Here is a 25712-nt window from a genome sequence, read left to right on the forward strand (position 1 = left end):
TCAATTTCTTACGGCTTAAAATTTACCACACCTATCGTAGATCCGGACTAACTGTAAATTCGTAAGAAAATTGACCAATTATCTCTTGGTTGATAATTCCCCTAGCGGTCGAAGAATAATGGACTGTGATTGGTCGATTTTCTTGCGGGTGAAAGGGTCTCTGCTTTCTATTGCTGCACTGGCTGCACTAGTTTCTCTTTTCTTGTCTTTCCTGAGATTCGGTGAGGAAGAGATGAAAAGAGAACTAGTGCAGCCAGTGCAACAATAGAAGGCAGATTCAAAGTTACGAGAAATTTGTTACGTACAAGGATCTTTATCCGCCTATTGGTAGGACTGTCGGTTACCATAGTGACGTCTAAATACAAACTTCGCCGCGTCTCGCGTGGCTCGGCCGGCGCCGCATTGTTACGCCGCATTGTTGCGATTAATTTTGCAACACAGAATCGCGATGACGACTGACGTGGACGTGATTCTAAATCAACTCGGCTGGCAGGACGGCTTTCGCATTCCTGTAGCTAATGAGGAGAACAAATGTTTGGAGGAAGAAGTAAAGACGCCCAGACATCATTAGTTCTCGTTGTCTTTCTTTTTCTTTGATATCAACTCGTATCCGAATACTTTAGTCTATATTTTGAAATTTTTATCGATAAAAGTGCTTTAAATGTAGCTTCTTAGTTAATTGGATGGTTCCTAAGCCACTTTTAGAAGCACTTTAAGAAGCAGTTAATAACTTTTAACTTTATTTAATTTAAGTTTAACTTAAAATACATCAATCTTCACTTATTAACTTTTTTGTATAAATGGTATATAATTCTTAGTACTAGACACAGTTGGTATTTTTTATAATAGATTACATTTCCTTTATTGAGCATAAATTTAATCTATGATTAAACAATTGATTATACAAAAAAACATTTATATATGTACATACATTTTGCATAATTAACTTTAACAAGTTGATTCAATATTAATTTAACTTTTAATTAAGTTAATTTTGGTTTAGGTAATTTGAAACTTATCTAGGTTAATTTTATAGGCTGTTAATTTTTAACTTTATTAAAAATATAAATTATCCAACTTTGGGGATAACAATAAAGTAATCGTTATCAACGAGTAAATTTTTCTCAAAAATGTTTTCAGTTTGCATAATTATTGTGAAGAGATAGTTTAAAATAAATATAAAAAGCAATTATGTAACGCTAAGTTAAATTAAGTTTCAATACTGTGAGTTAATTTAAAATTATTTAAAAAATTAATTTAAAAAAGATCATCACTTACATAGTTCAAACTAGTGACCATTTCTTGTTATTTTAGATTGTTAGGAAAACGGAATGCAGGATATCGCTGAGCACAAAACTAGAGAGCCTGGAGGAGCGGCTGAAGATGATGAGAAAGCATGCCAACGACGTTGCGTCGCGTCACGAATTCAACCAGAAGTTGCTCAATGAACATTTGATCCAGTTGGAGGCAGAGGATCACCTCTACCGGTTGAGCGGCAACTTGGAGTCGTCGTTGCGCCAGGAAGCGCGCGAATTTGAAAAAGAATGGACAGACGTGAATCGCAGAGTATCAAACGTGGAGAAGGAGCTGCTGAGGGTGGAAAAGAAGCTGACTGAGACCAAGCAAATGGTCCACTTCGACGAGAATAGTCTATGCAAGTGGGAGGAAACACTCGCACGTAAAGAAGAGGACAATCAGCTGATAGAGAACTACATGAAGCAGGATGCGCAAAAATATAAGGTATAAGAATAATCAAAGTGCATATCTGTTATCAATAATCGACAAATAATTATCTTTACGTGTGACACAATGTACAGAGCGTTTCATAACATGTGAGCATATTTTCAGAAATTAATCCCTGTCACAAAAATAACAGAAAAAGTTCATACAAACATTTGTCCATCTGGCCTTGTTCCCGTGTTACGGACATTTTCGTATTAATGCGAACTTTTTCGTGTTATTTTTGTGTCCTGAATTCATTTATGAAATTATACCCAACTTGGTTGCAAAACGTCCTGTATGAGGGGAGAAAAATTGGATCTTTAGGAATTGGAACAGCAACGGCAGAAGCTCGGTACAGAACTTGAGACTTATCGTCAAGCTATCGTCAAAGCCGTTGACGAGGCGCAGGAATTGGAGCTCGTTCTAGATCGCACGGCAAAATTGTACATGGAGGCGTTGAAGGAGCGCAGGCAGATGATAAATCAGTGGACGCAAAGCGTGAACGTTTTGCGACAGAGGGACAACGACATACAGAATTGCCTGAAGGTGAGATTATTGAGAACTAATATCCCGCCTCTGTGATGCTGCGATTACTCTGTACTCGCGGCTAATTGTTTGCAGGAAATCGAGACGTTGCGGGAGATCGATAAGGAGAAGAAGAAAGACTTCGAAGAAACGGGACAGTTTTTGCAAGATCAAATTGTAAACAATAGGCAGCTGGAGGAATCAATCAAGCAATCGGAAAAGGAACTTGCTGCGATTCGAAACAAACAACGTAAAATCACGGAGATGATCGGTGGTTACAACGTCGAGGTAACTTAAATATATACAACTGCTCTCCCCTCTTCTCCTAATTATTTATGTGTGGATATATCTTCGTAATTTTATGAAACAAATTGCTTATCGTTAATGATCGAAATAGGTCTACCATCAGAAGAAGTTAGTAGCAGATCTCGCACGTCGCGTGCAACAAGTTCGTGCCAATACGAAAAGCAAGAAAATCGAAATGGATGATAAACGCGCAAAGGTGGACAGTTGCAAAAAGCGGATCGAAGATCTAACATCAACGTTAGAAGAAATCGAAGGCCAAAAATTGAACGTCGAGGAAAGGACGAAACGATTGGAAAAGATGATTGAAGTATATCTCTTTCGTGCAAGTCTAAAACTGTAAGATAAATAGGTCGATCTCAAAGATCGAATCCAGAATAATAAAACTGATTCTGAGGGGTGATGATTTTATTTATTTATTTATTTATTTATTTATTTATTTATTTATTTACTTACTTACTTATTTTCTCTTATTATTTATCTAATTTTATTTATTATTGTACAAAGTGCATCCTATTTCGTAATATTTTTCAATATAAAGTGTGAAATATTTACTAACATAAAATATCTACTTTTCGATAACATCACATTAACTTCCGTTAAAATGGAACTATTTATATTACGAGTCCATTTTTCACTTTCAGCATAACGAGAAACGGAAAGCCACGATCACCAAAGAATCAAAACAGCTGCAAACCATGGTTTTGCGTACCACGAATAAAATTATAGAGCTGGGCCACGAGAGAAAAACTCTACAAATGCAAATGCAGAACGAACAGAAGAAGATCGATCTGCTCGCCGGCTTATTAGCGAAAGAGAGAAAGGTTCTGGAGGACAAGAAGGAGCTGCTCTACCATGTGGATTTTAATCTGCAGAAGTGCGAGATGAAGCTCGAGCGAATCAGGGGCCTCGAGCACGACAAGAGCGAAGCCGAGAAGAAGCAGAAGAGGATCGAAGAGCTGCAGGTTGCACTGGGCGAGAAGACGGCCGCGTCCAAGCTGCTGCAAAACCAGATCGCCACTTTGGAGGTGGTTAATCACTTCTTAGATTCATAACGTACGAGCAAAATTCAGTCGGCCAAAAATCCACCTTTGAAAAATATAATCAAGGTGCACGACTGAGGGAAGCACTCGGTTGAGTGTGATTTAGTTAAGTATTCTTCCAGCACGACATGAGGATAATAACCAACAGCTTGACAAGCAAAAACGATGAGATCGAGCGGCTGAGGAGCAAAAAGCAAGACCTATTGCTGTTGTTGGACGGAGGCGAGAAGCGGCTGAAGGCCGCGCAGTCCCGGAATGAGGGGAGACAAGTGGAGGAGAGCATAATGCGCCTCAGGGTGTCGCAGCTCGAGCAGATGACGTCGAATGTGAACGACAAGGTGTACAATCTGGAGAAATATCGTCTTCATCTCGAAGCGGTGAGCTACCTTCTAGTAACATAACATCGTTGCTCGATCAATTCGAATAAATTAAAAAAAAGAAAAAGAAAGTCACCCTGAATTTAACGATGAAGGATCTTGTTGAAGTCCGAGATCGAATTTTTGAACATAATAATCAGTAAATCGTCAGATCAGGGCTTGAATATTGATTCACGTTTCTTCGTAGGCGCTCAAGGAGCGCGCAGCGGAGATCTCGGCGCAGAAGGAAGCGCTCACCGTGCAGAAGAGGATCGCCAGTAACGAGTGCTCAGAGCTGCGCGTCGCCATCGCGGAGAGAAGAGGCAGGACGCGGCAGTTGCAAACGCGATACGACACCAGCCTCGCGGCGTCCGGTGCCACACCGGACGGGGCGCCGATGAGCACCGCGTATCTAAAGATACAAAGCGCCCAGGAGCGGTATCTGTTGCGGGAACAGGGCGACAAGCTCGACGAGAGCATCAGGCGAACCGAACAGGAGATACGCAGCATGGAGGACACGTTGCGCGTGGTGAACGTGTGCAACGACAAGTACAAGGACAGCTTGAGCGCGGTCGACCAGGACGGGCCGGAGCAGACGGAACAGAAGAGGCTCGACGAGCAGCTGCGCGAGGCGCGGCAGAAGCAATGCCAGAGGCAGTCGCAGCTGCAACGATTGTTCGATGAATTGCAGGTCATCTCTCACGCATGTATTAGTATCTAAATCCGTTACTTTCGAAAGAACGAAGAACGTACGATAGACACGCTGGATGAAGGTAGAGAAAGAGTAAAACGAGAAATTCGCGAGAGAAAAAGAGCTGAAGCGAATCTCAGTTCTCTCAGTTTTTCTTTTTTTTTCAGGAACGTTCTACTTTTTCTCATTTTTAAGAAAGAAATTCACTTTCCTCACGTTTTCTATTCTTGAGTCCTTTCAAAGAAAAAAAAACGATCACAAGAAATGATGTTCAGTAACCAGCTTTTTTTAAAGACGAAACGAAAGATTTAAAGAAAATAGATAGTAACAATGACCCGGATGGTACAATGTTCATAAAGTGTGAACTGTGACTTTATTTTTAAGCTTTCATCTACAAATAAAAAAAGCAAAACTATCCCATGCCTGAAAATATGAAAACAGACGTGGTATGTTGTAAACGAAATCAAATAGGGATGTTGGAGAAATCTGGGAATAAAAATGCAAACTTATCGTGAATAGAAAACGCAGAACGATTACTCTCAACTGCTCAGTGACATCGAGAGGACAAAAGAAGAGAAGGAGAATAAACAGCGATTCTTATCGGGTGTCGAGAAACAAGTAACGGAACAGCAAGAGAAGATGTCCAGGGCGGATAAGTGCCTTCGCAAGGTGCAGAAGGATATACAAAATTTGTATTTTTATAAGAAAGACGACATTGTCCTCTTGCAACAGGTAACGCTAGTAATTTTATTCCGCGTTGTAACGCTGTAACAACAACGACCTCATCTTGAAATGTTCCTCAGAGGGAGGTCGAACTGCGAGAACTTCAGGAACAGAACGCGCTGGTCCTTCAAGACATCGCGGAATTCACGATTCGTCACGTGGAAGCCGAAGCGTATGTCAAGAAGTTACTGATGGCAAAAAACATCGAGTTACCGTCCTTCTCCCCGTCCCTCCCCCCGTCGATTAAATCGCCCGTTAGTTCATGCGGCAGTTCCACAGGCTCCGCGGAACAGCCTTTCAAAAGTACCAGCCGTACAAGCGTTTTCACATCATCGAGAGAAAGCATCGGCAGTGTAATCAAAATAGAACCGCAATTTGAGGAACGTACGTGTCATATTACAGTATCTTTCGGATCACCGTGATATTTCTACTCTGTCGAGGCTGCTTAAGTGGAAAGAAATTTTCATTCATCAACCCTGGATTATCATTCCTATTTAAATAACCCATTAACATTATAATGCATTCCTCTGAATGAAATTACATCTGGATTAATGTTGTGTTCTTAATTTTAACTCCTTCATGAATGTTTCTTTCAATCACAGGAGCACAATCCACGGTTGACTAATTTGAAATAATACATTTTATAAGTTATTATTTCTCCCCACAGCCCTCAATAATAATTTTAATAATAATTTATAATCTGCATATTATATTTGATTTCAGCAACAAGTAGTGCGTCAAAGAAAAGTGTAAAATACGATTATGCGAAAGTCGCCACGTCGAAGCGGCCTACTGTTACACGCACAAGAAAATCGTGATAATTTTATAATTATATAATTAGAATTGCGGAATGGATGTGAATTAATCCACACGCTCTTTCATGATTTTTCTCATATTTTGTTTTATTATTTCTCTGTCGTAATAAAAGAAAAATTGATGTAATAATACACGCGATAATTTCTCATGTCAGAAAGAGTGAAACATTGCTTCTATCATTAAGCTTTAAGCTTTGATATATTAAATCAAGTAGTACATAGTGCGTTGTTTTTTATATTACCTAAGTATATTACAAAATATTCTCCATCAAGATGAGACTTGTTCTCTTGTCAATTATTGAGACGGGACAACGTATTGCTGCCTTCCAAAAATTTGATTCAATATACAATGGCATTCAGGGCCGAGGTTCTCCCATATAAAATTTTTCTTTTTCATACTAGTAACGAGTGAATTTTGACTGTGAGAGAAAGATAATCGTGCACAATTTACCGGTAAACAGTTCAACTAGTCTGTTTACTTAGGTCGGGAGCACATTAAAAATGTAAGAGGTAAGACGCGCGTCACATGATACTTGTTTTCATGTTAACTCGCATGCGAGCCACCATATTAGCTAACGTTGTGCAGGCTCACACGCAAGTATTATTCCATTGGAATTGGCCAATCGCATTTCTCCTCCATTTGCTTGGGATCAAGTCGCGTAAACTGACGTTGCTGCTTCAACTTGCGTGGCCACGAGAATCCCAAATAACTTCCAAATGTCTACGTTGACGCAAGTGCAGAGCAACAAAATTTTCGGAGGATGGCAGAAAGTGTGTTCGCATGACAGGTAAACATCGTGATCCGTATAGAAACATAATTATCCACTGATATGTCAGATTGTAGTTTACGTCAGCATTTGCTCCGTTTCTCTGAGAAATACTCTGTATGCGTTCGAAACAACGATTGTAACCTGCTTTATAGCACAGAATTGGGATGCAAAATGAAATTTGCCATCTTCTTGCCACCCCAAGCCGAGGAGGGTTCTGTCCCAGTTGTCTATTGGTTATCCGGCCTCTCATGTACGGAGGCGAATTTTACTGAAAAAGCTGGAGCTCAGAGGCACGCTGCACAGCACGGTGTACTGCTTGTTATACCAGATACTAGTCCAAGAGGACTGAGTATTCCTGGAGAGGATGACAGTTATGATTTTGGCAGTGGCGCAGGATTCTATGTGGACGCAACATGTGAACCATGGAAGGAGAATTACAGAATGTACAGTTACATTACCAAAGAATTGCCAGCTCTAATCAATAAAGAATTCCCAGCTTTGCCAGATAGGCAATCTATCATGGGCCACAGGTATAGAAAAGAGAGAGAGAGAGAGAAGAAATAAATCTTCATATGAATATTTTGTAAATGGCTTATCTTAAAAAATCTTCTATTTTGTTTTTTTATATACTCTTAGTATGGGAGGACACGGTGCTTTGATATGTGCTCTTAAGAATCCTGGACAGTATAAGGCAGTCTCGGCATTTGCACCCATAAGTAATCCAATGGAATGTCCATGGGGAAAGAAAGCTTTCTCAGGATATCTGGGAGAAGCGAAACATGCATGGAAAGAGTGGGATGCCACGGAATTGGCAAAAAAGTACAACGGCCCACCTCTAGATATTTTAATCGATCAGGTCTGATTGATTTCCTTTGAGTTATGCCTTGCGGCATATAGAAATACATATACGGATTTTATTTCAAAATTAAAATTACAAAAATGATTTCAGGGCAAGGAGGATCAGTTCCTGAAACAAGGACAACTGTTACCGGAGAATTTACTACACGCTGCAAAGGACAACGGCATAGCGCTCGCTCTCAGATTTCAAGAGGGCTACGATCATAGCTATTATTTTATAGCTACATTTATCGAGGATCATATTAAACATCACATGAAATTTCTTAAAAGCTAAGACCCGCCTGATGTTACTGTTACTTTATGAAACAATAAGATTTTGAGATTAACAATCTACATATTTTTTACAGAAACAAATTAAAAAATTAAAGAATTGAAACTTTTCTAAAGTCAAGTTGAAGTTGTATAACTTTTATATATAACGTTGTTGTCTTTTTGAAAAACGGTAAAATTATATTTCGTTATGTAGAAATATAGGTACTATATAAACAATAGAAATGTATAATATATTTCGGAATTTTTATGCTGCTTGCGATAGATCTGTTCTTACGTTCATAGCAGGAAGTTTACAATTGATACGTAGAGAACACGTTATTGGATGATACAATAAATAAGAGTTTAGATTTAAATAGATTTAATAGAAAAACATCATTCTGATCCTGGAGGTTCTCGAAATTCACGCCACCAAGCCAAAATGCTGTCCCGCTTCTGCCAAATATTTTTGATTCCCCAAACCTGCCAGAATCTAGAATTTTTTAAAGTGATTCTGAATGCATGTACATACCTATATACATATGTATTTACATTTAACAAACATAAAAAGATGGTTACACATATCAAAGTATAGCTAATGTTGAAATTTACAAAATAACAAGTATTCCTGTTCAAATAATTCTTGTTAAAATAAAGAAAGAAAGCTTTTGGATCTTCTAGAATTGCTGATCTTAATTTAAATTACACAACTTACATTCCAAATAATGCACCGCCTAAATGTGCCGCGTGATCGAAGTATTTCCACCGTAAGAGACAACCAGTTAAGTCAATGAGCATTAATGCCGTGAGCCCCTAAATAAGAAATATGTATTACAGAAAAATACGCATATTTCGCACATAATAGTGTGACAATATTGTTTATATAATACATACTGCACCGGCTGTAAATTCGAACATAGGAAGAAAAACTATGCGTAGTTTTACATCAGGATATTCCGAGAGGAGGCATCCGAGAATACCCATGATAGCCCCTGACTGAGGTCAAAATAATGAATTAGAAGATGAAACTTTGAAGAATGTTAAACCGATAAATTCATTAGTACGACAAATATTTTATCACACAATTATTTCTCATTTTCGTTTCATAAATAAAAGATACTTACCGCTCCCAAAGACATGAATGGTATTTTGTAAATGGTTTTATACAGGTAAGCAGCGAAGCTTGATATCACTCCGCTCGATAGATAAAGAGCCACAAATTGCTCCTTCCCCAAAAATTGTCCGGCTAAAGTGCTGAAGTTGTGTAATACGTACATATTTACAGCCAGATGAAATATATTGTGATGGGAAAATGCGCTGAATATCATAGGCCAACATGACACACCTTGTATAAAAATTGGTTCCAATCAACACTCAACGTTCGTAAAAATGCTGAAAGTTGCAGATTTAAGATAACGATATAGCTTACTAGAGCCAGGATTAGCGCTGAAGTAGCGCACCATAGTCTTCTGCAATGCTGGTACCCGCCAAGCCAAGAATACAACTGTGTTTAGAAAAAGTATAGGCACGAACACTTTCTCTCCGTCTGACAATGTTTTCCACCATTTCTCCACCTTGCCTCTCCATCCTGTTCGCTAAACAACGTATCATTATACACATTAATACGATACAGAAAATTACCTCTCTGCTGAGTGTTCTTTCAACCAAGACATACGTTAATTCGAAACTGGTTGTTATAATGATTAAGTATTTTATAAGTTCCTTGTCTGATGTGTTCATACTCCCAAATTGCAGCACCCACAATGGAAGCTCCGCTAAACTGATACAAGGAAGAAGATTATGGTGGTTATATAAAAGTTTTTTATCTAATAATATTTAAAAAACAACAAATATGAGAAAACATTTATTAAGAATTAGCATCATGCAGATTTTATTTCTAATAAGATACATGCAATTACTTTAATATTAATAGATATACTGGTAATACTGCTTTTTCTGTTACTGTTAATTTGTTGACTTTATTTTCACACATATAAAATATAAAGGGATATATTTTATTTCTGAAAGTATAAAATTCATTGTTTTTGACAGAAGATGAGAAACGAACAATTTTATAATAAATTTTATCTGCTTACTGCAGTAGCAAAACCTAAGTGCATCCACAGCTTTGAAGGGCCTATGCCAATCTTGACATTTGAAACAGGAATTTCAGATTTCAGGAAAGGAAGCTTGAGTCTCCTCAAGTTCCTTATCTGCCTATATTGCGATACTTGTAATTGAGGCTTGCAGTATCGTGCAGTTGCAAACAGGCTGAAATCCCATAAGTATATTTAAATTTCAAGGCACAATTTCCACAGTATTAGTAAACAATAACAAAATTATAATATAGTATAGTAATTATAGTATAGTAAAGAAAATGTAATGTAATGTATTTTTTTCAAGATTGCACCAATTTTGAAGCGAGCTCTCGCAATGGGCATAAAATTAGCAAGTTTCTTAATAGATTGCATATGAGAAATTTTAAAGTAGTGTTTAATATAAAAATCTTGACAAATAACGCTAAAGAGAGTGAAGAAACGTGGAGAATCTTTAAGAAATACGGAAGAAATTTGTAGAAAAAAGATACGTGAAAATTAAGTTGGAAGAGATAATTAAATTATGGAAAAAAATATGAAAATCCTCCGCACCATTTGTTCCCTGTACAACTTAGGTGTAACAGTGTTCCGGCTGCCATACTGTTGGAATTTGCTGTAGCTCTGTAGAACGTGCAAAGATCTCATATAGCGCTTTTACATAAAATAAGAGAAATTTAGTTGAACATCGATTACAAATAACCTATCATACTAAACGTTTAACAAAGTCGGACGGTCTCATATGTGGATTCTAGAGACAGTTATGATAACGAAACCACGAACAAGGTATCGTTGAAGACCGTCAGTCTTGGACAAATTTTCATGGCCACACGGAGGATCTGGAGCGGGGATAATTGAAGGAGGATGATGTTATCGACTGATTTCGGTTATCCGATACAAATGTCCGGATGTATTTAGAGTATAAGAATTAATTTTGTAAACTACCAATTACCTCAACGTTTTATCGATATGCATGCGGATTTACAATAATATCTCTCATGAGACCGCATTTTTCTAGTTATTACGTACGCTGATTCGACAGCAAAGGCTGCGGTTCTATCTTTCTTTGGCATTTAATGAACGATAAAGACAGAGAGTGACGCTCACTGCGCTGTAAGCGTGAGTCGGAAATCGGCGGCCAAAATTTACCGATGGGAGGTTATCAAGCAGCGAAATTCTTCATATACTCTAAAAATCTCGGGTAAGGTTGACGAGTAAGGTCTTCGCTCTTATCTCGTCGGTGACGAAAGTGACGTTCTCCGTTAAGCCCGTATCGGACTACGTATTGGAGATTGAGATTGAATTGAATTAGAAGTTGCAGAAGAATCACGTTGAGTAAGTGTCGGTCCACAATAGGTTACAATAGGTATTTTAAGCCTTAAGCCTTAAGAAGTTGACAGTAAAATATGAAGAAAATAATTAACTGCGATTGGTCCTGTTGTGGACCGGCACTGAGTAACTATTTTTCCTAGTGACGATTCCCGGTTACACGTCATGTTTACGGGTGATTCGTAATTGGCAGGTTGGCCGACCTGGAGGCACACAGCGCACGACGGCGCAGAGAGGCGGCACACGACGTCGGATTCAGCGCAATGGAGACGAGCGACGTTTGACGTGAGCCAGAGAGAGGAGAAGCAAAATATACCGAAAATACTTCAGCGATAATGGCGGACGAGGAACTACCATCGGGCTGGGAGAAACGCCTCAGCAGATCGACAGGTGCGTCGGGATCGGCGATTTCCGATCTACGAACGATACAGCATCATTTCACGATCATTTTCACGATCGGCGAATTTGGCTGGAGTCGTAATTTCGTGCGGGCGCTTATCACCGGCGAGATTACGAGCCCCGCGTATACGGCCGGCATTTTTTCCCCGTTCGCTGATACGATCAATCCGATGCGCTCGAGGCAGTACGCTCTTCGAGTTAATTTGCCTCGCATTCCCAACCGGCTGTAATATTGGTACGTCGAGTATGAATTTTCGATTCGAGGAGAATTAACGAACGCACGCCAGCCTATGGCTGCTTCGAACGACTACATTTCGGAATCCTGTCGGAAGATACTAAACGATGTATGAGTCCAGCGTAAAATTATAGTCATGGTAGGAGAATCTGTGTTATAAGAGTTTATTAATTGTTCCGTTAATGTTCAACTTACTGGCAAGTTTGTTACGTACTTATCGGACATCTCGCTCCGTTTCATCCACTGTGAGAATTTGTCTTTTATGTACATGATAACGCACAAGTGCAAGCTAAGCCAAGCGTAACTTGACTAACACAGCACAGCTTGGGTCTTCATTTCTATCTCTGACACACGAAACTATTGTAGGTCAACACTATTATTTAAATATTTATACCAAGGAAAGTCAATGGGACAGGCCTGACAAGCCAGCCGATCCATCCGGCAATGGCAAGGTCGACGGACCGGAGGAAGTACAATGTTCTCACCTTCTCGTAAAACATTCAGGCTCACGTCGACCTTCCTCATGGCGAGAAGAAACCATCACCAGGTCAAAAGAAGAAGCTCTCGAATTGGTGAAATGTAAGTCCGGAGTTCTGTAAAATTTTAAATATTTTCTATGAAAAGAACCGTTTTAATTATACTTTCAATCATTTCCTTATATTTTTTATAATCTACCGCGAACGTGTTTTTGCTGTGAGATCCGCTTATACTGAAAATATTTCGCTCAGCTTTTAGAGAACAAATTGCAACTGGTAAGGCAACGTTTGCCGAGCTCGCTTCGAAATACAGTGACTGCAGCTCAGCGAAGCGCGGCGGTGACCTCGGACCCTTCAGTCGGGGCGCAATGCAGAAGCCCTTCGAGCAGGCCGCGTTCGCGCTGAAGATCGGCGAGCTATCTTCGCCTGTGCATACAGATAGCGGAATTCACATCATCCAGCGAACCGCATAAGTCAGTTCGGCTCGAAGAGAGCTTGAATTGCGGCGGGTACACTAGGAGTCCCTCTCTCGACCTCATCTCTCTCTTTACCGTAGGATAGCATTCAATAGTTAGATCTTATATTTAAAGATGGTCTTAATCTTCAGCTAGCAAGATGCTGTATAGCCAACAGAGCGGCTCTTGCAGCATCTTACGATGAACTTGAGACGATCTTAAATATAAGATCGGACTATGGCTGCGGTCTGATTCACGCTTACAGCGCAGTGTCATTTTATCTTTACTGTTCACCAAGGTCGAGTTCACAGTAAGAATTTAAGGCGTAAACTTTGAGAAATTGACGGATCGGATATTAGTATAGTATGACGCGCCTGCAGCGGTGTAAGTATGAATCGGGCCGCAGCCTGTGAATGCCGCACCGCGTATAATCTTACTCAATCGACACGGTGAATAATTAATAAATAAATAATAAATAGCAAATTTTTATGCCAACATGGGTATTCTCCCATCTGCACTGATGATTTCTTTTTTACTTATCACCAGATTGCAAACTTAACTGATTTGTCTTGAGTTAAAGCACTTCGTATTTTTATCGTTAGCTTCGTCGGCAGTTCGGTGCTTTAACGATAAGATAATAATATGTTGACAATGCAATCGCAAAAACTGCAAAAAGCGGTAGTTGCATTTCCCAGGAATGCCACGTTACAATATAATATATAGAAATAACGATGTTATTGCTATAGATATTATATAACAACACATCGTCTATATAGAAAGGACGATTTATAGCGTCAGACGTCAGTTTATTGCTAATAATAAGAGGAAGTGAATTAGCTGTTGAGTTATCTGCTCCCTGATAAACTCATTTGCTATTATCTAAGTTGTATAATATATAATACATAGTATTATTCTATTATGGATATGATATTGTTTGTATAGAAATAACGATATTATGCCGTACTTCTCGCAGTGGTCTCAATACTGTTAATAAAGGAGCGAAGTAATTTGTTGAGTTATTCGCTCTTTGATAAATTCATTTGCTCTATTATCATAATATATGATATATATAATATTATATATTGTAATATCGCCCGTATAGGGAGAAGGACGATATGCTATTCACGATATGTAGTTTATTATTAATCACGAAAAAGCGAAATAGCTATTAAGTTATTCGCTCCTTGATGAATTCATTTCCTATCATCACATAGAGTGTATATAATATATAATATTATACTATATAATATATTATACTGACATCGTCTTGTAGGAAGGTCAACATTACAGAGTTCATGGGTGTAAAATTAAAAATAAAGGAAATAGGAGCTCTGTCGCGATGCATAATCGAAAGTGTGTGAAGTTAGTTGAAGTTATTTCAGATATTTCAACTAATGTTTTCTTTATTTTTCATTGCACTATAATATTCGTGCACGGGCGCTTATAGGTCCTATAAATATATACATATATTAGTATGTAACATATAATATTACACTACGTAGATATACTGTAATATCGTCTATATAGGAGAGATGATATCAACGTCGTGGAACTGCTAGTAATTAAGGGGGCGAAATAACTGTCGAGTTATACGCTCCTTGACAAATTTATTCTTTTGCTATTTTATCTTAGTGTATAATATATAATACACTATAGATATTATATTATAATATCGTCTGTTTCTAGAGAAGACAATATTATACCAGAAACTATTACAGACCTGTCATTGCTAATAATGGAGGAGCGAAACAACTGGTAAGTTATTTGCTCTTTGACAAATTCATTTATTGCTTTTTTTTATGTGTATAATATATTAAAATATATATTATATACTACAATATCGTCCGTATAGAGAGGATGATATTATGCTATCCATAGTCTATAATCATTACTAACAATGAAAGAGCAAAATAGCTGTTGAGTTATTCGTTCCTTGACACATTTATTTGTTTCATCTTGGTCTATAATGCATGGATCGTTTTTTTTTTAATAATACTGGAAAATATCGGTGTGAAAACGGTATTTTTTGATATACCGGTTAAAAAAAAAATTCCTGATATATACTCTATACAAATATTTATTATATACCGTAATATCGTCTATATATACAAGAAAGGACGATATTGTCATTGCAGACAGACCACATTTTAATATTAATTACAAAGGTAACGAGATGACTACCAAGTTATTCGCTCCTTGGTAAAATTATTTGCTATTATCTTAGTGTGGAATGCATCACTGTGCATAATGTTAAATGCGTCTTCCGGCTCAATAGACGCCAAATATTCAGCGGTCAATATTACTGTCTAACAGCTTGATCTTAACTCAAAGTTATCTTCCGTGTGTTACGGGGATTGATTTTACTTACTAGACAAATACGTGCTACATAGAAAACTGAAGGGATATTTTGTTTCGTGTGGATTTTATGATTTGATGATGGTTTGTTTTGTGTAATAATATGTACAATTTCGGCAAATAGAATATCAGTTTTGAGATTTTACCGTTTGTGATTTTATAATCGAAAAGATTCCGACTTGTGTAAACTGTAGAAAATAATAAATTTATTTTTTACGTTTTATTTCCTCATTCGTTTCTTTTATTTCCGATACTCGATGCATTTACGGAACGATATGTACTTCGGCATTTCTATAAGCTTTTCCACTGTTAGCCCGGATAAACGCAAATCTCTATGTACTATCATGTACATGTAATATCGTTGAGAAACGAAGATCACAGCTGAAGATATTGCGGGCGACAGAAAACGTGCAGATCGCATTTACGAAATACGCCATTTCCAATTCGCGCGAACGTGTTGTGGGCAAGTGAAAAAAATTCAATAAATTCAATCAAACATACTCGAAATGTTTCATTCTCATATCTCGGCAACTTGACGAACGATCTGTTGGAAATGGTTGGTTTCGAAAACAAATAATAAATATTATTAAATAATTTGTAATGCACGAAAAAGCGCTTAAGAACGCGTCGGGCTAGTGTAAGATGCAAGTACTAGCGATTTTGAAAAATTATTGTAACTACGCTGCATAAAAACAGGTTAACGTACGTTTTAACGAAATGTATGAATTTATCATGCTCATCGTTAAGATTCCTCGCACTCGTTTGTCATGCTTAAGCAAGCGTTAAATAAACATAACGCAAAAGGATTACATATGTTAAACCTGTTTACCTATATTAAACTTTTGCTTCGGCGAGACTTTGGACTGCATCTGCGAGATTTATTCGTAAAATTCCACGGGCACACAGATTCTCCATAGTCAGGCTTATTTGTGCAATCTGTATTTTCGAGTACTACCTAACACATTTCGTGATTTAGTGACTCAGAGAAATTGCTCCAGAATTGTCTAGTTCAGTTGTATATAGAATATAAAATATCCGTGTCCCGTTTCCCGAGTACAGACGATCTGACTTGAGATTTTTGTATAATTAAAACCACTTGCACAAGTATTTGCACCTGATCACGGAATGATTAATTCAGAAAAGGGCCGATAATTTTGTAACGGTGAAACTTCACAGCTTCTCGTCTAGATAAAAATACGCAATATATATATATATAAGTAAGAGATAAAATAACGTCAATTTTTTAAAATTGTCTTACACTCTTTGTACGCAGGATATCGGGAAAGGAGCAGGAAATTCTACGCGGTAACGAAATGCCTGGATAGACACACACTTGAACTTGCGGATTATTGCCTCCGGCAGAAAGATCGTAGCCGACGAGATTACGCAATTGCTACTTCAGCGTGTAACGTTCCGTCGCGAAAAGTACGCCGATGGGATACACGAAAAAGATTGAAAGCTTGTAATCGCCCGCAATATATTATCGCAGATCGGCGAATGTGCGTAGCTACTGTGTCGTGAGTCACTGTACCAATTATGTTCTAAGATCGAGTCGTTCACATTTACTCGTAGGGAATAAATGTTACCGTCGATGTTTAATTGAACTGTCATTTATCGATCGAAGCACCGTACGACGTTCGAGGACCTTATCGTAGGGATTTTTCGATTTCGATTTCTGTGTATTTAACATGGTTCAACAAAAAAAAAGAAACCAGATCGTGACTAGTCATTTTCCGTAGTCTTTTTGAATGCTGAATACGAATCCGGTCTCCAAATTGCTCCATCACGTTACGGTTTTGAAAGATTTGCAGTTTATAAAAAAGAGCTATTTTCACGTATTTTATTATATCGTAATTACGATATTTGATGTTCCGCGGGAAACCCCATATTTAACCACGAATATTTTATCAACGCCATAGCCAAATTTCTCAAAATTGCGATAAACTGATGGAGCAATTTGGAAGCCGGATTCGTATTGCAGCATCCAAAAAAATTACAGAAAATGACTAGTCTCGTTTCAAATGTTCACAAAAAAATAATTCTTTTGTTGAACTGTGTGAATCAAACGCACATTTATTATTACTCTCTGTTGCCGTGTGATCTCGTCCCACGTGAATTGCAAATCTCAGTTGTTTTTTCCGCGATGGGAGAGAAGACGGTCCCCGAATAGTGATGTTATCTAAAGACCGTCCCATCGATCCACTATGTACTCGTCAGTTTGCTTCTACCGATGAACAAAATACATATTAAACAACATCAAAATGTGTATGTATGTGCACATTTCTGACGCTTCCGACCTCGTTTCCTTCAGAATGTTGAAAATTGAGAAATTCTCGTGAAATTCCTTCGCGGTTCATCTCTTGTAACTGTATGTTACCATTCGTTTGATTTGCACTTTTGTTTGCATTTCGATTTGATGTTTCGAATATTTTAATAGGCTTCGATCGTGTCCGTGGTTTACGTCTTTCACAAATACAGTTGCGGCCGCTTTGCTAAAATGGTTCTCATTAAGCGTGCGAGGGGTTAAAGTGGCCACGCTATCTCGATAGAGAATAATGCGCGATACGCCGATTACTCGACTGATTCCAGCGCGTACGCACCTACGCACGATATAATAACACTGTATTACGCATTTTGTCGTGCCGATGAAGCTCGCATTACTATCGCATCCTTGAAGCAGGAAACGCAATATGTAGTTTTGCCGTCCCATGCATGAGATAGTTAACAACATATATTATTCTTGAAGCGATGGCGTTATTATCATTATGATTTTCATGATGATGATGATGATTATTATTATTATTATTATATCATTATCATTCTATAATTATCCAGTAATTTGATAATTAACATACTCGGAGCGGGAAGTGATATTGTTTTTCTCAACAAGGTTATTGAAGCATAAATGATTAACATATGAAAATGAGATTTCGATTCGGGAATTATGTTTCGGGAATAATTAAATTATGTTTCGGGAATATTTAATCGGATCAACTGGATTTTTTCTTTTTTTTTAAATGATTATAGATAAATTTTAATTGACTCGATCGTGCTCGACCGAATGCTCGACCGTGGTTTACCATGATTATTTATAAATAATGTTTTTTATTTTTTGTATTTTCGTGAAATAGAAAGTAACGATTTCTTCCGACGGTGGAGACTTTCAAGCTTATCGCTTTCCAACTTTATATGGCATCGTTTTGATTTTCTAAAGGAACTCCGCGGAATTAAGAGCTTCCAAAACGATGTCTAAAATGATATCCTCTTAAGAGGGTCGAACGGGGAGATTATTGATACATCATCATTAGGTGGAATTGCGAACGGGACGTATCGCGGTGAATTACGTCAATCGCGTCCCCAGGTCGCTCGAGTGCGTGTTGATACGCGCGATTACATAATAATTTGGAACGAGTTTCGCGCTGTGTTCCCAGCTGAGGGGCCCCTGAATGGCGGATTTCCTCCGAGTATGGGGCGATACGGTTAATGCACGTGGCGTACGGCGTGCCCATTAACGATTAATCTAATATGTGACCTTAAAGAAGCCCATTTATCAGAACAGAGAAAGACACGTCGAAAATTGCGTGCGGCGAGGGATCGCCGAGAGGCGCACCCTTAACCAAACAAATAACGGCACTTCTCTAGCGATCTTGCAGCGATCGGCATTTCTCGATTCGATTATTCCGCCGTCGTCGTTGTTCGCGCTGGCTCGCAGTACACACAGAGAAATACATACTGCGTTCGAAGTAAACGTTATTCGTTGTTTGTTTCAAGTATTTCATAAGTTCAGGTATCCGCAAACATGTCACAAGTCCAGCATAAGTGTCAAATTTATTCAAAATATTTTCCGGATCCTGGTATAAATTTAATAATTTTTTTTATGAAATTATACAATTTTCTTAACACAAATCGATTCCTCTGTTCTGTGCGTTTCGAAAGTTCGAAAATTCAAATACGTATCATGGCGTAGATCGGTTGTCGGGAGTCAGATGGCGTGTTTCTCTTGAAATCAAAATCCCTCAAATTTAGCCTAGCGTCGCGATGTGCGCGCGGAAGACACTCATGACGTCATTTATTGACGGATGGCGTTTGAGTGGCGATTTACCTTTTTAAAGTGGTACGTATCGTCGTTGAAGCAACAGCCAGCGGCGACGACGGCGGCAACGCAATTGCATTGACGTTACTCGCGTGCGTGCATCTCCGTTCCAGGACGCGTGTGTCCGCGCGACCCTGAGCGAGTTACCATTAGCGATCATCGGTTGCGCAAGCTCCAATTTTTCATCTGAGCGACCCCACGACTAACGGCCGCCGTCAATTGGTCACGACATCCGAACCTAAGGAAATTCGTAGCACGCAACGACAAAAACGACCCCGCGCCTTTGTCTCATCCTCCCCCCTCCCTCCCCCTTAAGTGAGTCGAATAAATTGGTATCTCTCTCGAATGGTATTTTCTCGACATTTAATTCGCGTCGTTATATATTGTATAACAACGAGCCCGGACGCGGAGCGCGCGTCGTTCAGGTTAAAGACGTATCTTCCCCGCGGCGTCGTCGTTTCCCGCGACCGACTGCCATATTTTTCACGCGATCGCTCGATCGCTAGAGATCTCAGCGCGATGAAACGCTCGATAATATTTGTGCTAAAACGATATTTGCATGGCAAACATCATTTTAAACTACTATATTATGCGCATTTTGCTTTGATGATATCGCTACCGAATCAAAAAGATTGATTTTGATTGCGCGATTAATTACACGATGACGGGTTACACGAGAGACGAGAGATTTTTTTACACGTTGCACGGAAAAGAAATACCGTTGAATCTGATGAGGATGTCCAACAGCAGGCGTAATTGGAGTAAATTTTTTCGATTCAATAGCGGCATCATTGAAACTAATACTTTAATTAGCGAAACAATATATAACAGTAGTTTTAATGATATTTGCCATTGAATAATATTAATTTTAATTACGCTACTATTGGAAATTTTATATATTTTTTATATATTTTATTTTTTTTTTTTATAAATTTTATGTATTTTTTTATACATTTTATTTAATTCCTTATGAGTTCAACAGTATTTTTTCTCGTGTATCTTCTTTTATTATTGAAACGAAATTCAAACGGTGGAAGAACCTATATCTTCGATCGCTTTCACACACCTCGCAAGAAGAATCGGTGTTTTGTTATTTTTATTAAACGAAATTGTTCTGAGTATAGTATACACGTTACGTAACACATAGAACTAACTGCACATATAAGTATCCGGTACGTAAGTTAATGACGCGTAATTACATATGCGTGATTATGATTACTTACAGATGTACGCCGATAAAAGTTTTTTCGTAGACGTTGGTAAATATTATATACTGCTCGTTTTTTTAGTAACTCATTAAGGAGACCCTAAAATTACGAGCTCCGGTGAGAAATACGTCTTGATTTAGATTGATGGAGTTAAAAATATGTCGACAGTATTATATCTACTTCTGACATTTGTGTGAAATTTTATATATATATGAGTGTTTGTGCGAGTAGAGGCAATCATCAAAACATTATATTAGATCAGCACTGATGCGATCACGATTATATGTTTTTTGCACGAAACTTTGTTTTCGATAAAATTGATTTAAAAAATTCGCTATACGCAAAAAAACGAGTTCAATTAAAAATTCGTATTCTCATATATAAGCAAATTTTTTCATACCATCATTATCTGAAGCGTACTTTGTACTTGTGTGTGCACACATACTTATTTCATTTATGGAGATTTTTACCATGGGATAACATCTTATAAAGCTATTTATACATGTTAACATACGCACTGGAAAACTTTGTATTACAATTCTTGCGCTCGACTTTCACATTCGGATAATTTCGAAAATTCTCCCGTGAATGGTGGTGGCATCGATTACCGCATCGATATTCACCTATTCATGAACGGTCTCGTCCATGGTTCTTTTTTTTTGCAGAAAGCATACGTTATGATACCTTTCGACTAAAAATGAAACAGACTTTCGCAATGGTGAAATAAACTTTCTTTATCGTATACCTAAAACATGCAGTTATTATCATGCAGAATTTTCCTCGAACGAACTGAATAATGAACAGAAAACGTCGATATGCGAAGCCGGTTCTCCTTGAGGAACAGAAAATTATATTTTGTGGTGACGATCACGTTTATTGCGGTTGACAGCGAGATCTCATGACTTGCGTGAAATATATATCACAGGCCGCGATATCAATCAGATTAACACTTTCTAAAGTTCTCTCTCAGAATTGTTAATGCAATCACAATCAGTACACTTAGCGTGCAACGCAAAGATGGTAAAATACAAAAAAATCTTTTTGAACTTTTGTTTGGCTGAAACCGTCGCGCTTCTAAAGGTCCTGATCGAAGAGGTGATGAGGACGATGAAAGGATCATGACATCTAAGGAAAACGTCTATGATACACCGCGTAACTCGAAAACAACAAGCGCATCCCAAAGCTGATTTCCCAATAGGCACCTCTGTGAGTAAAGAAATCTTAACCCTTTGTGTCCGTATTCCCGAAACTATAGTCCCATTTGGTTCTCTTTAAGTCTTCAAGTGGAGAAAACGGAAATAATTTCCCGTTTGTAGCATCAAATGAGCACAATAGCTATCTAAAGAAGACCAAACCTAAAGAAGACTTAATGTAGAACCAAATAGACTTGACGTAGAACTGAAATTTCGACTCAGGTCTGCACGGAGAAAAGAGAACGAATCGAACGTGTTTTGATTTGGAAAGGAAAGAGAATGCCTAAGACAAATTTTGTTCGTACGAAACGGAAATTCTGTTTCCTTCAACCAAAACGCATTTGGTTCGTACATTATCGCGTTAATTCGACCGATCTTTCGTCTCTGATTTTGCGAATACTTTAATTTCGCAGCCCGATCGCGCGTCTTCCTGCGCGTCCAATTTGCATGATTCGCGGGCACCGCGTGTCCACCAGGGAGAATTTCCGACATGTAACGATCTACGATGGAAGGCACGATCATGCTGGATAATCATGCCCATCACGGAGAGGTGGAAACCGCCGCCGACCAGCGCGGGGTGAGCGACGCTTGCGCTGAAACGCTCCCCTACATAAGTATCGCGGGCCGGCCGCCGCGACAGTATCGCGGATCGCGTTATCAGGCAGTAGCTGAGCAGTGCGCGTCCTAGGATATCTCAGCAAGACGTCCGAGCAAGCAGCCCTCGTCGTTTGTGAACCAGCCTAAGGTGAGTCTGTTCGATGCAACCGGTGGTTTTCCGAAGGGGGTGTCGTGAAACTCGTCTGTCTAAAAATTTAAACGAATACGAGTTTTCATCGATTTTGTTCAACCCTCAGCGTGCCTCGTCGCGGCATTCCTTGGAATCGATTTTAGTTTTTGAATTTCTTATCTCGGCAGTTTTTTCACCGCTCGTAAGAATTGATATTTCACGATTCTTACGCTTTTTTTAGTTTTCTTAGAGATCTTCCAACGAGCGAAGGAAATAATCTACTTATGTTTTAACGGGATAAATTAATCCTCTGACACATCTCGCGAGTGTCACACATGTATGATCAGTCATAAAATGGTTACGATACTTTTTTCGCTACTTCGATATGTTTTGCAGCACATCTCGTATTCAATAGGAAAATGTTTGAGGAAAACTTTCTGAGAATTATTAAAAAACAAATTTTCCTATTGCGCAGGATATGTTTCGAAACTTACAAGAAAAAATGTTGCAACCTTTCACGAAAAATTAGCGCGTGACAGTAAATTTCTTTTTTATGTCTAAGTTATCAAAGTTAAGTCTGTTTTACACAATTACGTGAAAACAAATATGAAGTGGTCTGTGGGGAGAATTCTCCAAATAAACCGCAGTAACGAACATGTTAATTTAATTAATATTACGATGCTGCATCAAGGGTTAAAAAATTCTACATCAAATCTGATTTCCTTTTAAAACGATCTAGTGACGTGAGAAGCACAATTGCAAATGTCGCTGACTCGAATGATTTTCGAACGATAAATCAGCGATTTTTCTGTCCAATATATCTGCTAATCTCCGCTCAACACAGAGGAGAAAAAAGAAAAAGAAAAAGAGTTGTTTTTTTTTTCAATGTAGCTCTAAGAACCTTTGCGCTGATTTGAACATTATTCTTTGCATTGAAATTAAATTCCGTATGTTTAATATTAAAATTGGAAAGGGTCTGAAAGAAATTGGAACGTTAGTATTTTTGCATTTTTGAATATGTAACTCAAGCTGTAATTAAATTCATTACATTATTTGTATTCGTCGTAATAACGCCTTTTTCTGACATCTGGCTTCTATAGGTCTGAATTATATTTATGACTGTATATCAAAGACCCTTAATTGTTCTTTAATTTTGAAAATTAAAGTTTTTCATTGAAGCTTAAGACGATTAAATGTGAAAGTTAGTGCTATTTATATTCACGCCTTACTTTTGTCGTACTTCAGGGCAGAATTTGTATTATCTACTGCAGATTAATATCTGCTGCAATATCTGCTGCGGAATGTTATTCGGTTTGTGGTTTGTGGCCCACCGTACAATTATCACCTCATAGCGCACATTACGAATCAAATCCCTCGAAGAATAGTCAAAATTGATTAGGTCAATGAGAGAAGTACGACATTGGAGGATACGCTTCTCGGCGAGAAACACGATAATTATTATGGGCTCATCAAAGATGGCAGTGATTCGTTAGAAAAATATTACGTCGCTGCAGGGCACAGTTGAGACGATCAAAACATATTTCCCGACAAATTGCCAGTGTATGAATACCTACATTTCCGCTTTTGAGGCGCTTTACATAATTATATATTATTGCAAATTGCACTTAGTTTCTCACTATTACCTCAGCTCCATTTTCCGTTCTCATTTAAAGTGATTCACCATCAACCGTTTGATAGATTGGCAGTGTACGACACAGTTTCGAAATTGTTCGCGAGTATTATTTACGCCTCGATTTGTCGCACACCGAGTGATTATTAAGTTTAACTGTGCAAGCGACATGTAAGCATATCGCGTGAATTCGGTCGGCGAAAGATTAAGGCCGGTGTATTTGTACAGTCGTAGTCGTTGAATCTTATGCTTGCAAGATCTTACATTTATCTCCAGATGCTGCACAGTTCGTTTCATTGGCAATGAAGCATCCGAAGATGAATTTAAGACGGTCTTAAACATAAGATCGAACTACGAATATCGGCCTAATTTTAACGAGTGCTCGACGAAAGAATGAATAGAGTAGAATATTTATTGATACATCCTGGGGATACAGTATCCTCATAGGATATAAGTGGAGCGCCAGGATAGACGAAGCTAATAATAAAGGAAATAGTAATATGAGTAGAACAAAGTAATTAATTGTGCAAAGTATAAGGTGTACTTACATTAATGCCGGAGGCTACCACGGAAAGCAAATTCGCACGTCAAGTTATTTGCCATATTAAAACTAAAAATATAACTAGAGTAGTAACAAAAACTATGAACTATATAACATATTAATAAAAATAATAACTAAAACTACATAACTATATAAAACTATAATTAAAAACCCGAGTCGAAATTTTGGCCTTATATTGAACCTTTGATTTTATAACACAATAAGGGTTAAAATAGCAGAATATATTCAATTTAAATTCTAATAATACAATTATACTCCTACTTTGAACCTGATGATACCTTAAATTTTTATTTCGTCGTTTTTGTGTCAAAATATGTTATTAAAGATAGCATTAAAATTCAATCTGTAGAATTAAAGGTTCAAAAGAGAAGTTGAAAAGTGTATCGTCAAAGTAAACTTTTATTAATCTAAAGGCCGTCTAAGCAGGCGTAAACCATCTTTGAGAGCGTCAAAATAGCATCAAAAAAATTTCGTCTCGGGCGTTGAAATAATAAATAAAAGTAAGACTTAAACTAAAGCAGCACAAGATAAACTAGAATAAAGTATAAATCGAGAAATATAAATAAATTAAATAAAAACACAAGAGAGAGAGAGAGAGAGAGAAAGAGAGAAATTCCACAGTTTTCCTCGTTTGCGAAGTAGAAATGCACCGCCTGTTATCGTGATTGCCGCGTAAACTTTACGATTTGACAAGGTTTTACCGTAACGAACGGGAAACTCCTAGCATTCACGTGGTCAATGTCAAGGCAACCGGGCGGCTGCATTTAATTATGCTCGATGCATCCGTATATCTCCTCTCTCGTTATCGTTATCGGCAATAACAAGTTATCGCCGCGAAAATGATTACCTGGCCTCGGTGCCATTACGAATATCCTGTGTGTGTGTTACGTTCACATAAACGT

General features: G+C 38.1%; 5 protein-coding genes across 8 annotated transcripts in view; 4 read left to right on the forward strand and 1 right to left on the reverse strand.

Moving 5' to 3' along the window:
• Positions 1 to 448: 448 nt before the first annotated feature.
• Positions 449 to 6181, forward strand: LOC106747812 (coiled-coil domain-containing protein 39). Its single transcript, XM_014625729.1, has 11 exons — positions 449 to 547; positions 1315 to 1740; positions 2047 to 2268; positions 2344 to 2535; positions 2645 to 2860; positions 3195 to 3578; positions 3716 to 3970; positions 4158 to 4640; positions 5160 to 5372; positions 5444 to 5747; positions 6087 to 6181. The coding sequence occupies exons 1-11, from the start codon at positions 449 to 451 to the stop codon at positions 6179 to 6181; spliced, it is 2889 nt and encodes a 962-aa protein (XP_014481215.1).
• Positions 6182 to 6792: 611 nt separating this feature from the next.
• Positions 6793 to 8214, forward strand: LOC106747828 (S-formylglutathione hydrolase). The gene is made up of 4 exons (XM_014625756.1): positions 6793 to 6966; positions 7101 to 7478; positions 7585 to 7804; positions 7898 to 8214. The coding sequence occupies exons 1-4, from the start codon at positions 6896 to 6898 to the stop codon at positions 8078 to 8080; spliced, it is 852 nt and encodes a 283-aa protein (XP_014481242.1). The 5' UTR covers positions 6793 to 6895; the 3' UTR covers positions 8081 to 8214.
• Positions 8215 to 8288: 74 nt separating this feature from the next.
• On the reverse strand, positions 8289 to 11236 carry LOC106747827 (presenilins-associated rhomboid-like protein, mitochondrial). Of its 3 annotated transcripts, none has more exons than XM_014625753.1 (9): positions 11178 to 11236; positions 10704 to 10772; positions 10152 to 10326; positions 9731 to 9835; positions 9485 to 9650; positions 9180 to 9400; positions 8950 to 9051; positions 8771 to 8868; positions 8289 to 8548 (listed from the first exon to the last, which is right to left on the reverse strand). In XM_014625753.1, the coding sequence occupies exons 1-9, from the start codon at positions 11219 to 11221 to the stop codon at positions 8452 to 8454; spliced, it is 1077 nt and encodes a 358-aa protein (XP_014481239.1). In that variant the 5' UTR covers positions 11222 to 11236; the 3' UTR covers positions 8289 to 8451. The 3 variants fall into 3 exon arrangements, with proteins under 3 accessions (XP_014481239.1, XP_014481240.1, XP_014481241.1); XM_014625754.1 differs by lacking the exon at positions 11178 to 11236 and adding an exon at positions 11101 to 11177; XM_014625755.1 differs by lacking the exon at positions 11178 to 11236 and adding an exon at positions 10866 to 11006.
• A 50-nt stretch (positions 11237 to 11286) lies between these two features.
• Positions 11287 to 17669, forward strand: LOC106747829 (putative peptidyl-prolyl cis-trans isomerase dodo). Of its 2 annotated transcripts, XR_001374688.1 has the most exons (5): positions 11287 to 11349; positions 11671 to 11867; positions 12478 to 12690; positions 12840 to 14797; positions 16671 to 17669. XR_001374688.1 is itself a non-coding variant. In XM_014625758.1 (4 exons), exons 2-4 carry the CDS (start codon positions 11813 to 11815, stop codon positions 13058 to 13060), a joined length of 489 nt encoding a protein of 162 aa, XP_014481244.1. In that variant the 5' UTR covers positions 11287 to 11349; positions 11671 to 11812; the 3' UTR covers positions 13061 to 16203. The 2 variants fall into 2 exon arrangements, 1 of the variants encoding a protein (XP_014481244.1); XM_014625758.1 differs by lacking the exon at positions 16671 to 17669 and having other exon boundaries at positions 12840 to 16203.
• A 4865-nt stretch (positions 17670 to 22534) lies between these two features.
• Positions 22535 to 25712, forward strand: part of LOC106747815 (glutamine synthetase 2 cytoplasmic) — a 40800-nt gene continuing 37622 nt past the window's right edge. The window contains exon 1 of the mRNA XM_014625735.1: positions 22535 to 22636. The gene's annotated coding sequence lies outside the window, so the exon portion shown is untranslated. The remainder of the gene's footprint in view (positions 22637 to 25712) is intronic.

Source organism: Dinoponera quadriceps, unplaced genomic scaffold (genome assembly GCF_001313825.1).
Source record: "Dinoponera quadriceps isolate SergipeBrazil2010 unplaced genomic scaffold, ASM131382v1 scaffold2358, whole genome shotgun sequence".
NCBI lineage: Eukaryota > Metazoa > Arthropoda > Insecta > Hymenoptera > Formicidae > Dinoponera > Dinoponera quadriceps.